Here is a 14456-nt window from a genome sequence, read left to right as displayed (position 1 = left end):
TCAAATAAACCTATTGAACTATAAAAAGTGGTGTGTATGCTTTCTGACTTTGCAAATACTAACTAAAACATTTCAATTCCTTGAAGGATTTGGGGATCTGCTAGAAGTACCTGTTGTATGCTTCCAACTCCATTGTTAAGTTGTCTTCGTAATCCAACTGTCCTTTTTGAAGGTTCCTGTGAAATGCATCAATATGGGGTTACAAAGGTGAGGCATTAGGCATGCCAATTCATAATAGCTCATATCTACAACCAAAATTTTGGACTACAGTTCTTTACACGAAGAAGGGTAAACACATTGGAATGGGTAGAGTAGAGGAGGCAGAAGTCCAGGAATTGTGCCGGAAATGGATGATGTATCAGAGAGGAATATTATTGCATGTATGGACTATGACAGACCTCATGACTTCCCTCACCCTTATCCACCTTCTGGTCTGGCACTGTTGAGATCCAAGCAAAGGACATGGAAATGATAAAAGTCAGTCATAGGCTGAATGGTCTCTTTTAGTTTTGTTAAATACTGTCATATCTGTGCTGGTTCTTTAAAAAAAGTCAAATAGTCTCAATCCCTGCTTTTCACAAAAGCCCTACAAACCTTGCCTTTTCAAATCTGCATTCACTCTGATTTGAAAGTTGCGAATGAATGTGTTTCCAAAACCCTTTCAAAAATAGAATTTACATTTATTTATATAGCATTGTTCATTAACTCAACTTTCAAGATTTTTGCAGCCAAGAAAATTCATTTATTGATGTGTAGCCACAGATACAATATAGGACATGCAAAATTACACAGTGAGTTCCCATTAACAACAATGTGACAATGACCAGATAATATTTTCTTCAGTGATGTTGATAAGCAATAAGTATTGGACAGAATATCAGTGATAAATTATTTTGTGTTTTATGAGTTTATTCATGGGATATAACCATCACTGATTAGGCCAGAATTTATCACACATCCCCAATTGCTCTTGAAAGTGTTGTGATTTGCTGTCTTCTCAATCTGCTGCAGTATATATGGGTTAAGTGGCCAACAGTATTGTTGTAAATGGGGTTCCAGGATTTTGACCCAACCACAATGAAGGAACTGCAATAGACTGCCCCATCAGGATGGTGTGTGGAATGAAGGGAAACGTGCAGGTGGTAGCAGTCCCATACACCTACTGCCCTTGTCCTCCTAGGTGGTGAAGCTCACAGGTTTCAAAGGTGCTGTTGAAGGAGCTTTGCTCTTCTTTTCTTCAAAATAGTGCCAGGGATAATAAAGATATAAGAACTTAAACACATCTCTCAATGACCGCTTTACATGGAGATATAGTGGAGGCTTCAATAGTGACCTTTCAGGTATGACTGGAGTCAGGGAGGGTCTCAGAGGACTGGAAAATTGATAATGAACCCCCCCCCCCTCCCCCCCCAGTTTAAGAAGGGAGCAAAGCAAAAGATGGGAAATTATAGGCTGATTAGCCTGACCTCAGTTGTTGGTAAGATTTTGGAGTCCATTATGAAGGATGAGATGTCCGAATACTTGGAAATGCATGGTAAAATAGGGCAAAGTCAGCATGATTCCATCAAGGGGAGATCATGCCTGACGTATCTGTTGGAATATTTTGAAGAGCTAATGAGCAGGTTAGACCAAGAAGAGCCAATCGATGTTATCAATCTGGACTTCCAGAAGGCCTTTGAAAAGGTGCCGCACAGTAGGCTGCTGTGTGAGATAAGGGCCTGTGTGTTAGAGGCCAGGTACTAGCACAGATAGAGGATTGGCTGTCTGGCAGAAGCAGAGAGTGGGGATGAAAGGGTCCTTCTCAGGATGGAAACCCATGGCTAATGATGTTCCACAAGGGCCGGTATTCAGAACAAAACTTTTCACTGTATACATTAATGATCTGAATGAAGGAACTGAGGGCATACTGACTACATTTGCAGATGCTACAAATATAGGTGGAGGGGCAGGTAGTATTGAGGAGGTGGGGGAGGCTGCAGAAAGATTTATTCAGGTTAGGAGAGTGGGCAAAGAAGTAGCACTTGAAATATAACGTGGGAAAGTGTAAAGTCATGTATTTTCGCAGGAAGGATAGAAGCATGGACTATTTTCTAAATGGGGAGAAAATTCAGAAATCTAAATGCAAAGAGACTTCAGAGTCATAGTCTAGGATTCTTTTAAGGTAAACTTGCAGGTTGAATCAGCAGTGAGGAAGGCAAAAACAATGTTGTCTTTCATAGAGTCATAGAAATGTATAGCATGAAAACAGACCCTTTGGCCCAACTCATCCACACCGACCACATAGGCGAAAGTGAGGACTACAGATGCTGGAGATTAGAGTCAAGAGTGTGGTGGTGGAAAAGCACAGCAGGTCAGGGAGCATCTGAGGAGCAGGAAAATCGACATTTCAAGCAAACGCCCTTAATCAGGAATTAGGTTGGGAGCCTCGGGGTGGAGAGATAAATGGGAGGGGGTGGGGCTGGGGGAAGATAGCTGAGAGTGCAATAAGTGGATGGAGGTGGGGGTAATGGTGTTGGTCGGAGGGGAGGGTGGAGCTCCTCAGGTGGGACAGGTCATGAGCTGGAAGTTTGGAACTGGGATAAGGTGGGGGAGGGGAAATGAGGAAAATGGTGAAATCCACATTGGTGCCATGGGGTTGGAGGGTCCTGAGGCAGAAGATGAGGTATTCTTCCTCCAGGCTTGGTGGTAAGGGAGTGGCGATGGAGGAGGCCAAGGATCTGCACGTTCTCGGTGGAGTGTGGGGGAGGGGGGGGGGGTTGAAGTGTTCGGCCACAGGGAAGTGGGATTAGTTGGTGTGGGTGACCCAGAGAAGAGGTACAGTTAGTAAGTTTGCAGATGACACCAAAATTGGAGGTGTAGTGGACAGCAAAGAGGGTTACCTCAGATTACAACAGGATCTGGACCAGATGGACCAATGGGCTGAGAAGTGGCAAATGGAGTTTAATTCAGATAAATGGAAGGTGATGCATTTTGGGAAAGCAATTCTTAGCAGGACTTATACACTTAATGGTAAGGTCCTAGGAAGTGTTGCTGAACAAAGAAACCTTGGAGTGCAGGTTCATAGCTCCTTGAAAGTGGAGTCACAGGTAGATAGGATAGTGAAGGTGGCGTTTGGCATGCTTTCCTTTATTGGTCAGAGTATTGAGTACAGGAGTTGGGAGGTCATGTTGTGGCTGTACAGGACATTGGTTAGGCCACTGTTGGAATATTGTGTGCAATTCTGGTCTCCTTCCAATCGGAAAGATGTTGTGAAACTTGAAAGGATTCAGAAAAGATTTACAAGGATATTGCCAGGGTTGGAGGATTTGAGCTATAGGGAGAGGCTGAACAGGTTGAGCTGATTTCCCTGGAGCGTCGGAGGCTGAGGGGTGACCTTATAGAGGTTTACAAAATTATGAGGGGCATGGATAGGATAAATAGACAAAGTCTTTTCTCTGAGGTCGGGAGTCCAGAGCTAGAGGGCATAGGTTTAGGGTGAGAGGGGAAAGATATAAAAGAGACCTAGGGGCAACTTTTCCACGCAGAGGGTGGTACATGTATGGAATGAGCTGCCAGAGGATGTGGTGGAGGCTGGTACAATTGCAGCATTTAAGAGACATTTGGATGGGTATATGAATAGGAAGGGTTTGGAGGGATATGGGCTGGGTGCTGGCATGTGGGACTAGATTGGGTTGGGATATCTGGTCGGCATGGATGGGTTAGACCGAAGGGTCTGTTTCCATGCTGTACATCTCTATGACTCTATGTTCTCTGAAGCACTCTGCGAGTGGGTGTCCAGTCTCCCCAGTGTAGCGGCGATCACATCAGGAGCAACGGATACAGTAAATGACGCTTGGAAGTGCAGGTGAAACTTTGATGGATGTGGAAGGCCCCTTTGAGGCTTTGGACAGAGGTGAGGGGGGAGGTGTGGGTGCAGGTTTTGCAATTCATGCGGTGGCAGGGGAAGGTGCCAGGAGAGGAGGGTGGGTTGTTGGTGGGCTTGGACCTGACAAGGCAGTTGCAGAGGTATGGTCTTTATGAAAAGTGGATAGGGGTAAGGAGGGAAATATATGTCTGGTCGTGAGGTCTGTTTGTAGGTGGTGGAAATGATGGAGGATGATGTGATGTATACGGACCTTGGTGGGGTGGAAGGTGAGAACCAGGAGGGTTCAGTCCTTGTTGCGGTTGGAGGGGTGGGGTTCAAGGGCAGATGTGCAGGAAGTGTATGAAATACGCTGGAGGGGATCTTCAACCACGTGGGAGGGGAAATTGTGGTCTTTGAAGAAGGAGGCCATCTGGTGTTCTGTGGTGGAACTGGTCCTTTTGGGAGCAGATGCGGTGGAGGCGGAGGAATTGGGAATAAGGGATAGCAGTTTTGCAGGAGGCAGAGTGGGAGGAGGTGTAATCCAGGTAGCTGTGGGAGTCAGTGGGTTTGTAGAAAATGTCAGTTTTGAGTCAGTCACTGTTGGTGGAGATGGAGAGGTCCAGGAAGGAGAGGGAGGTGTCGGAGATGGTCCAGATGAATTTAAGGTCGGGGTGGAATGTGTTGGTGAAGTTGATGAACTGTTCAATCTCCTCGTGGGAGCATGAGGTGGTGCCAATGCAGTCATCAATGTGGCGGAGAAAAAGGTGGGGAGTGGTGCCGGTGTAACTCCGGAAGATAGACTTTTCCATGTAGCCAACATAGAGACAGGCATACCTGTCCATCTTCCTTCCCACCTAATTGCTCCACCCTCCCCTCTGATCTATCACCATTATCCCCACCTCCATTCATCTATTGCTCTCGTAGCTACCTTGCCCCCAGTTCCACCCCCTCCCATTTATCTCGCCACCCCCCGAGGCTCCCAGCTCATTCCTGATGAAGGGCTTTTGCCTGAAACATCAATTTTCCAGATACTCGGATGCTGCCTGACCCGCTGTGCTTTTCCAGCACCACACTCTCGACCCATGCTGACCACATATCCTAACCTAATCTAGTCTCATTTGCCAGCACTTGGCCCATATCCCTCCAAACCCTTCCTATTCATATACCTATCCAGATGCCTTTTCAATGTTGTAATTGTATCAGCCTCCACCACTTCCTCTAGAAGCTCATTCCATACATGCTCTGTGTGAAAAAGTTGCTCCTTAGGTCCCTTTTATACCTTTCCCCCCTTAATCCTAAAACTATGACCTGTAGTTCTGGACTCCCCCACCTCAGGGAAAATACCTTGTCTATTTATTCCATCCATGCCCGCTATAAGGTCGCCCCTCTATAAGGTCACCCCTCAGTCTCTGACGCTCCAGGGAAAACAGCCCCAGCCTATTTGGCCTCTCCCTATAGCTCAAATCCTTCAACCCTGCAACATCCTTGTAAATCTTTTCTAACCCTTTCAAGTTTCACAATAGTCTTCCAATAGGAAGGAGACCAGAATTGTACACAATATTTCAAAAGTGGCCTAACCAATGTCCTGTATAGTCGCAACACGACCTCCCAACTCCTGTACTCAATACTCTGACCAATAAATGAAAGCAAACCAAATGCCTTCTTTACTATCTTATCTACCTGCGACTCCACTTTCAAGGAACTATGAACCTGCATACCAAGGTCTCTTTGTTCAGCAACACTCTCCAGGACCTTACCATTAAGTGTATAAGTCCTGCTAAGGTTTGCTTTACCAAAATGCAGCAGCTCACATTTATCTAAATTTGAACTCCATCTGCCAGTCCTCGGCCCATTTGCCCATCTGGTCAAGATCCCGTTTTACTCTAAGGTAAAAGTCTTCGCTGTCTACTACACCTCCAATTTTGGTGTCATCTGCAAACTTACTCACTATACTTCCTATGTTCATATCCAAATCATATGTATAAATGACAAAAAGCAGTGGACCCAGCACCATTCCTTGTGGTACACCACTGGTCACAGGCATCCAGTCTGAAAAGCAACCCTCCACCACCACCCTCTGTCTCTCATCTCGAGAGGACTAGAATATAAAAGCAAGGATGTACTTCTGAGGCTTTATAAGGCTCTGTTCAAACCACATTTAAAGTACTGTGAGCAATTTTAGGCCCCATACCTCAGGAACGATGCACTGGCCCTGGAGCGGATCCAGAGAAAGTTCACAAGATAGGTCCCAGGAAGACTTAACATATGAGGAACATTTGAGGACTCTGGGACTATACTCGATGGAGTTTAGAAGGATGAGGAGGGATTGGATTGAAACTTACAGAATACTGAACAGCCTGGACAGAGTGGACATTGAGAAGATGTTTCCATTAGCAGAAGAGACAAAGATCGAGCTTTAGAGTAAAGGGAAGACTGTTTAGAATGGAGAGTGGTGAACCTGTGGAAATCATTGCCACAGAAGGTTGTGGAGGCCAGATCATTGAGTATATTTAAAACAGAGATCGATAACTTCTTGATTGCCAAGGGGATCAAAGATTACAGGGAGAAAGTGGGAAAATGGGGTTTTGAAACCTATCAGAGCTGAAAATGTGTTGCTGGAAAAGCGCAGCAGGTCGGGCAGCATCCAAGGAGCAGGAGAATCGACGTTTCGGGTATGAGTCCTCATTCCTGAAGAAGGGCTTACGCCCGAAATGTCAATTCTCCTGTTCCTTGGATGCTGCCTGACCTGCTGCGCTTTTCCAGCAACACATTTTCAGCTCTGATCTCCAGCATCTGCAGCCCTCACTTTCTCCTTTGAAACCTATCAGCCATGATTGAATGGCAGAGCAGACTCGATGGGCCAAATGGCCTAATTTCTGCTCTTGTGTTTTATGATCTTGTAATCTAATAGCATTAAAGTCCTTTGAATGGAAATAAAACATTTTATGTTTAAATACAATGCTGAGATTTTCACCCCAGGAAGGTTTCTGGTCCATTCCTTAATCTGTATCTAATCACAAAGGTTAAACAGCTATACCAGCTCACATTGCCCCTTAGTTAAAGAGAATTCTTCTTCAAATTACTGCACAAGGGACCTCACTCTACGCAAGTGATCACAGGTGAGGACAGAAGTGGGTTTGGCTACAAACATTCACTAAGTTCAAAATTGAGTAAAGTATCAGTGGACCACTATCATCAAAAAAAGGGAGTATAGGTGGGAAAATGGAGAATATTATGGACATTTTAATAGATGTGAATATGCATAGACATGAAACGCATTTGCACAATTAAAGTACAGAAACACTTTTCTCAACTAGGAGGAAAGAAGAAAAGTCTGAAATCCAAAAGTAAAAATAAAAGCATTCCAGAAAATGGGCAACAAACTAATCAATACTAAATAAAAACAGATTAATTATTCATTGTCAGTTCAGACTTTGGCATCAGGCATACACCAGCCATCTGCACCATCATGGCACATCTCTGAAGCACTTACATTATGGTTTTGCACTTCTGTGCTGCACTTTGAAGCATACTAGTACTTAGCACTGTAATTCTGCTGCTAGGACAAGTCAGGCATTCATCTCATAGACTCAACAAGGTGCAATTTATATCTCCTTGCTCACACTCTTGCTGCTCACTCACATTATGCCTGCTTGGATGCTCACAGCATCACAGCTTTTCCTTGTCTTGCCTTACCTTGCCTTTTTGTGCCATCTCAGCTAGAGATCGTACTTTTGTCGTGCTTGTGCAGACACAAGCCAGGCAGCTGGTTGTTGTCAGCAATGATCAGTCAAATGGGAAGACATGTTGTTGTACTTCACTGTGCTTCATCAATCTATGCCTGCAGTATGAACCATCAATTTACATAGCAAACACAGAATGTGCTTCAACCAAATAGGCTTGTCTCAACGTCTAATGGAATTGTTCTCAGTCAAGACAAGGAAAATAGCCCTCAGTCACAGGGTTCCAGCACAGTAAAGGGGAACATCCACTCTCAGTCCATGGGGTTGGACATGGTCATTCAGCTATTTTGGGCTGTCAAGTTCACAGGGTTTATGTCATAAAAATCAGAGGAATCAGGCACTGTCATCCTATGGGTTAAGTGCTGACCAGATCATAGAGTCATGCTAAGTCAGTGGGAGAGCTGCATACAACAGTCAGGAGTCTGCTCACTCATCCTTTCTGGATCAGTGGTGCTGGAAGAGCACAGCAATTCAGGCAGCATCCGAGGACAGGCTGCCTGAATTGCTGTGCTCTTCCAGCACCACTGATCCAGAATCTGGTTTCCAGCATCTGCAGTCATTGTTTTTACCTCACTCATCCTTTGGGCTGTCCATCCAGATTGGGAAAGGGGATGAGCCACGATCAATCCTGGAGGTCTGTCCACTCAAAATCAAGAAGGTGTTATTAGGGGTCAACTATGGGAATTTGAGTTTGCATTCTGAGATGCAAAGAGGATAACAACTTTGAAAGGGGTTGCAACATATAAAGGGAAGATGATACAGCATGTGAGGGAAAGAGGAAATGTGATGGAGGGTCATCATCAGTTGGCACTACCTTGATTTCGATGATGGGACATTGTACTATGTCTGGTAAGACACTGTGGTATGCCTGGGGTTGAGATGGTAAAGTAAGGAAGTGAACAGTTAAATAAATAAATTAGATTGGAATGTGGAGGTAAAGCCAGTGGTTCAAATCTCAGTCTTAACCGGTGCTGTAGCTCAATGACCCTTTCCCAACACTCATTTCCTCCTGGTCCATTGGTTAGTTATTTCTCAGGGTTGCAAATATACTCATCCCATTGAATCATATTCAATGTTACAGGCAATTTAACAATGGGATTAGTGTATTTGCAGTCAGAGAAGGATGCATAAAGCAGCACTGCTCAATCTCAGTGTCTGAATGGACTATTCCAGGAACGGAATCGATTCAAAACCTTTATAAGATTCATAACAAAATATTACAAAAGAAGGGAAGTGTAAGAATCAAGACAAGATAGATCAATAGATCAACAGTTGAGGAGGGGTGGACACCTTCAAAGTGATGTGCAAAAGAAACAAAAGTGATGTGAGAAAAGCGAGATTCAAGTGAAGCATTCAAGAGGACATTGGATGATTACTTGGAAAGAAATCATAGAGAAGGGTTTGGAGAAAAGGCAGGAGATTGGCATTATGTAATGATGCTTGTGCAGAAATGATCGACCAAGGCCTTCTGCTAAGTTGTAACAATTCTGTCATTCTGTGACATCAAACTTGGGTTTTCAAACTCTGTGAAATGAAGGAAAAACTTAGAGGAGTTGCACAGTTTCACAATTAAATTTATAAAGGAGTTGATCGGTCAGCAGTGAAGAAGTATATCTATTTGCAGGAGATCAATACTAGAGATTGTAAATGTATAATGTATGAGTCATGATAAATCCAATAAGGAATGCAGGAGAAACCTTTTAGCGAGAGCAGTTGCAATGTGGAATTCATCATCATAAAGAGTATGTCAAGCAAATAGTACAGCTACACCTAATGGGAAGCTGCATTAACACACGGACAGAAAGAAATTATAATAGCATTAGATGAAGGGAGTTGGGAGGAGGTTTGTTTGAAGCATAAATGCCTGTGTGGATCAGTTGGACTGAATGGCTTGCTTCTTTGCTGTAAACTCTTTTAATTCTAAGTAATTTTGAAGTACTTAGAAGGAATGCATTTGAATTGATGTAATCAATCTTTATTTCTACATGGCAAAGCAGGGTGTAAGTGTCTTTGAAGCGTAAACTAAACAAGAGGAGAAAGTTCAGAGAAGCAATTTGACCTTGGTGGTATCAATAAAATCAAGATTGACTATAAATGAGATTGGAGGCTAGAGATGAGTCAATAACCATTTATCAACCTATTGTAAGTGCAAAACAGGGATCTGAAGCTTCTCCCAAGATACATGTTGATTATTTAATCATTAATGGATTTGACTTTATAGAAAGTTAAATGCTTTGGAGCAGTAAAGAATTATTTGGTACAAAAGACATAAGTCAACTTCTTGGAGCAAGTTTCAAGGAAGTGGGAGCTCTGAGAATTTAATTTCTGATCACAGAGTAAAAGTATTAATAAAGAAGTAAGGTTGCAGTGCAAGTGTTTACTTACAGTATCTTGCTGTGAAGGTAATGTATGGCACTTTCAGTTTCACTTCGTTTCCCTTGCATTTTGCTCTGTATCGCCAATCGTGCTTTCTCTTGCAGGTCCTCCTTTGTTTGCATTTGTACATCTACATGTGGTGCAAACAGTGACCCATATGTGTACTGATCTCTCAGGAGAACACTGTCCAGAATTTCAGTTGTAGTGGATTGCCTGAAGGCTGTGCTGTAGCCTTTGTCTTGGGTTAAGGGATTGCCCTGAGCAAGAATTTTAAATATATCTGTTATGTTCTATTTCTGCAGCAAAACAGTTTCAGAAGAATATCTAAATTTCACAGGGCTTTTGCCACTGTATGGCAGTCATTTTGCTTACAAGGCATTCACAGGAACATTCACTGATCGAGATCATAGCAATGCATGAGTTAGTTCTGTGTGCTATCTCTCCTTGTCTTTCTTTTTGATGCATCTCTTATTCCTGTAGCTGGGAATAAGAAACTCCTACCCACATTTTCATAGATGGTATAGAATTCACAGCAATAAAATAGGCTGTATGACCCAGCTGATCTGTGGTAGCATTTATGCCCCACATTATCCTCTTCACATCCCTCTTCGTCTAACCCTATCAACTTTAACCCTGATTTGGAGATGCCTGTGGTGGACTGGGATGTACAAAGTTAAAAATCACACAACACCAGGTTATAGTCCAACAGGTTTAATTGGAAGCACACTAGCTTTCGGAGCGAAAGCTAGTGTGCTTCCAATTAAACCTGTTGGACTATAACCTGGTGTTGTGTGATTTTTAACTTTAACCCTATAATCTTCTATTCCTTCCTTGTTCATGTATTTACCTAACTCCCCCTTAAATGTACCAAAAGCTATTTGTCTCAAATACCCAATGTGGCCATATGTTTCACATTTCAACCACTTGCTAGGCAAAGAAGTTTCTCTTTAATTCCTTTTTAAAAATTTATTAGTGACTTCCTTAAGTTTTGTGATCCTTAGTTTTAGAAATCTCACATAACCAGAAACATTTCCTCGATGCTTACTGTATCAACCCCTTCATAAATTTATAGGTTTCTATTCTCTTTCATCTTAGCGAATCACTTGTTCTTTTGAAATATCCTGAGTTGATGTGAGATCACACTCTAACACGTAGTACATAAACAAGTACATAATCCACAAGATTACGGAGGACAGAGAGTGTCAGTGTAGTATCTTTAAACATCAACAGCTAATGTGACATAGACATCTGTTCCCAAACAGATCATTACAGCTCATTGCAGAAAGTTGTTTCTCAAGTGATTGGCAAGAAAGCTTGAAATGTATGCCTGTGATAAAATTCAACTCCAGATTGACACAGCTTTTAAGATGGTCACTGTCTGCCTCTCTTCTGCGGTCCCTCCAAATCTGAATGACTTGGAGAAGGAGCATGTGGTGCTTGTTGGACTTCCATAACTACTGGGCACTGCAAGGACTGGACTGTTGACTGGACAGAGATTTTTAATAAACTTTTTGTTAAAACAAAATGGCTATTTGAGTGCTACTACTTCTTCATACTTAACATACAGAGACTGCTACCTCAGTAGATAGATTCTGACCTTTATGTTCTGACCAAGATGTATTCTGACTGCAGGATGTTGGTTAACAGTTATGATAATAATATTGACTTCGCACGAGTGTAACCTAGTTGTTGGGAACACAGGAATATAGCAGTGGGCCAGTTAGCACCTTTAGCCTGTTCCATGTGGTCAGGACATTCTACACCTTCTTGTTTGTATTTTCATGGATATCACCAAATTTCCCAAAATTTAACCTAAGAAGCAAGATTCGTGGAATAAAAAACTCTGAAGGAAGGTAACTATCTTTACTTTGAGTTTCAGCTTCTTTAGTCTCCTCAGGCTTCCGAGAACATGCACAGTGTCAGTGAGGGAAAGAACCGTGTTGTCTGAAGCATCAAGAACACACAGCTGCAAGTTGCTGGACAAGGGCAGTAAGCTGCAGATTTGGTTACTCTGAATGTACAGTTCGCAGAGTTGGGGAACATGCTGAGCGCCTTCTAGGGACTCCAACTGAAAATGATTAAACGCACAAAACAGTCACATTTGAATAAAGCACATGCACAAGATAGGGAGACTAGAAATTATATTAAAATAGAGACAAAAGTAGAAATTGCTGGAAAAGCTCTGCAGGTCTGGAAGTATCTGTGGAGAGAAATCAGAGTTAACTTTAGTATGTTAAAATACATTGAGATAGATGAAATTTACAGTACCGACTAGGTAATTCATAGGATCAAAGAATAATAACAACACAGAATAAGGCAATTGGGCCCATTTTGTCCTTGTCAGCTCTCTGTAAGAGCAATTTAGTTAGTCTCACTCCCCCAGTCATTCTCCATAGTCCTGCAAATGTTTTCTCTTCAAATAATTACCCAATTCCACAAAGCCACAATTCAAACTGGCTCCACGACTCTCAGACTCTGAGTTCCTGCACTTTATCACCGCAGTCAGCAATATCACTTCTATCTTGCCATTTAAGGCAGACATGAAGGCAAGAAGTTTGTCACGATTATAAACAGTACTCAGTCAAGTCAAGGGGGATAGCCCTCCGTCAGGGGCACAGTAAGTTAAATGAAGCCTCCAAAGACCGTCCAGGGACTTTGACATCGACAGTCAACTGCTCAGGGTGGTCAGATTCAGAATGGTCTTCACATAAGAGGTGAGGAGTTGAATATTGGACAGTTCGTCACCCGTTTTCAATCATTCTATTGTAAGATGCTTTTCTTCTGGAATTCAACAGAGGCAGGTATTAAGAGAAATGAAAGAAGATAGCACAGCTGTTACCTTTGGTGCAAGTGGAATTTTATTCCAAGTGAGTGATTGGGGAACACAGATGACAGGTAGGATTAATGTGGGGTGGGTATAGAGTGAGTGAGAGAAGATATTACAAGAAATAATGAGAATGGTGCAGCATGAGCCTCAGTGTGAGGTGGGTACAGTAGCAGAAATAGAGTGAATGTGAGGAATCAGAAAGAAGATGGTACCACTTACACTGATGGAGTGACCTTCTTCCTAAAGTGTTTGGCATTCCTTTAGATGACTGAGACGGCTTAAATCCAGTTGGAAACCTCAGAATAGGCTGGCATGGTCTGATTTTGTGGTCTGAATGCTGGGGAAAGAGAAAATCCTGCTTCTGCCTTACCTCATCCAGTAAGACCTGCAGGTCCCTCTCAGCAAAACAGTACACTAAATTGTCCTTGTCTGCCATGTCCAGGACAAATGTCAGAAACTGTGCAGGACAGCTCCAGATTCACAGTGCTTGGCTTGGTTCACAAGGATTTCAAAGATGGGATGTGTGCAAGAGATGTTAGTGAATTCTGAGATATCTGAGTGGTGAGTTGTTCCAGGAATGGTGTGTGTTAAAATGATTTGGAGTTGGTAGTGCATCAGGTGAAGATGGCATGATATAGTGTGAAAACTTGCTTGGCCTGGCAGCAAAAATCTATCCAAAGAAACTCAATGCAACTTGGACATAGTCAAAAATATGTAATTTTCAGCCCTTCTTAATCGACGGCGCAGAGAGTTAAGGGGATAGTGTATGCAAAAGATATTGAAATGTTCAATTAGCCCTAATTGCACTGAATGATAGAGCAGGCTCAATGGGATGAGTGGTCTATTCCTGTAGAACCTAACGATTAACTGCATAGAAGAGGTTTCATCATGTTGCCATTGCTTCTTTTGCCTGTCACCTTAAATCTGGTTCTCATGCATTTCCTTTATAATTTTGTTTAATATTTTCCTTCCTCATACTTCTTACCAAAATGAATCACTTTGTACTTTTCTACCTTAAATTTTGTCTGCTATATGATTGTTCATCCGCTAGCCTATCAATATCCTCTTGAAGTCTATCACATTTCCCCCATAGGTCATAACATTTTTAAATTTTGCGTTATTTGGAAATTTTGAAATTGTGCTCTCCACACCTCAGTCTAGATTATTAATATGTATTAAGAAAGGCAATGACCATTGGGGAATGCAACTGTATAAAGGTTGAGTGTTGTCCAGATCTTGCTGCATACATACATAGACTGCTTCTGTATCTGAGGAGTGAGAAATGGTGCCTAAGATTGAGGTATTATCAATGAATATTCCCCCCCCCCCCTCCACTTCTGAACATATGATAGGGGGAAGGCAGCTGATAATCCAACTGAAGATGCTTGGGTCGAGGACAGTATCTTGAGGCACTCAAGCAGGAATGTCCTGGTACTAAGATGATTGATCTACAACATCCATAAAGACTGCAGATAGCTACACAATAGAGGGATTTGGAAGTCTTTTGCTTCTACACTCAAAACCCAATGCAATAAAGGTTAGCATACTGTTTAGCTTCTGAATTGCTTGCTGTACCTTCATGCTAACCATCAGTGGCTTATGAACAAGGATACCCAGGTCCTTTAGAACATTAACACATGTCAAGGTCTCATCATATCAGAAAAAT

The 14456-nt window shown here is 42.6% G+C and overlaps 1 protein-coding gene across 6 annotated transcripts in view; it reads right to left on the bottom strand.

Annotated features, from left to right (window-relative positions):
• Nucleotides 1-14456, bottom strand: part of LOC122561825 (uncharacterized) — a 65917-nt gene that overhangs the window by 33375 nt on the left and 18086 nt on the right. For all 6 annotated transcript variants that reach the window (XM_087999390.1, XM_087999389.1, XM_087999391.1 and 3 more), the window contains 3 exons: nt 11831-12031; nt 9973-10220; nt 111-176 (listed from right to left, as the gene is read on the bottom strand). In XM_087999390.1, the coding sequence (XP_087855516.1) occupies nt 111-176; nt 9973-10220; nt 11831-12031 (515 nt within the window). The remainder of the gene's footprint in view (nt 1-110; nt 177-9972; nt 10221-11830; nt 12032-14456) is intronic.

Source organism: Chiloscyllium plagiosum, unplaced genomic scaffold (genome assembly GCF_037043375.1).
Source record: "Chiloscyllium plagiosum isolate Xiang-an unplaced genomic scaffold, Cpla_swu_hap1 HiC_scaffold_23, whole genome shotgun sequence".
Lineage (NCBI taxonomy): Eukaryota > Metazoa > Chordata > Chondrichthyes > Orectolobiformes > Hemiscylliidae > Chiloscyllium > Chiloscyllium plagiosum.
Note: the sequence above shows the minus strand (reverse complement) of the source record. Positions and strands in the feature narration are given on the sequence as shown.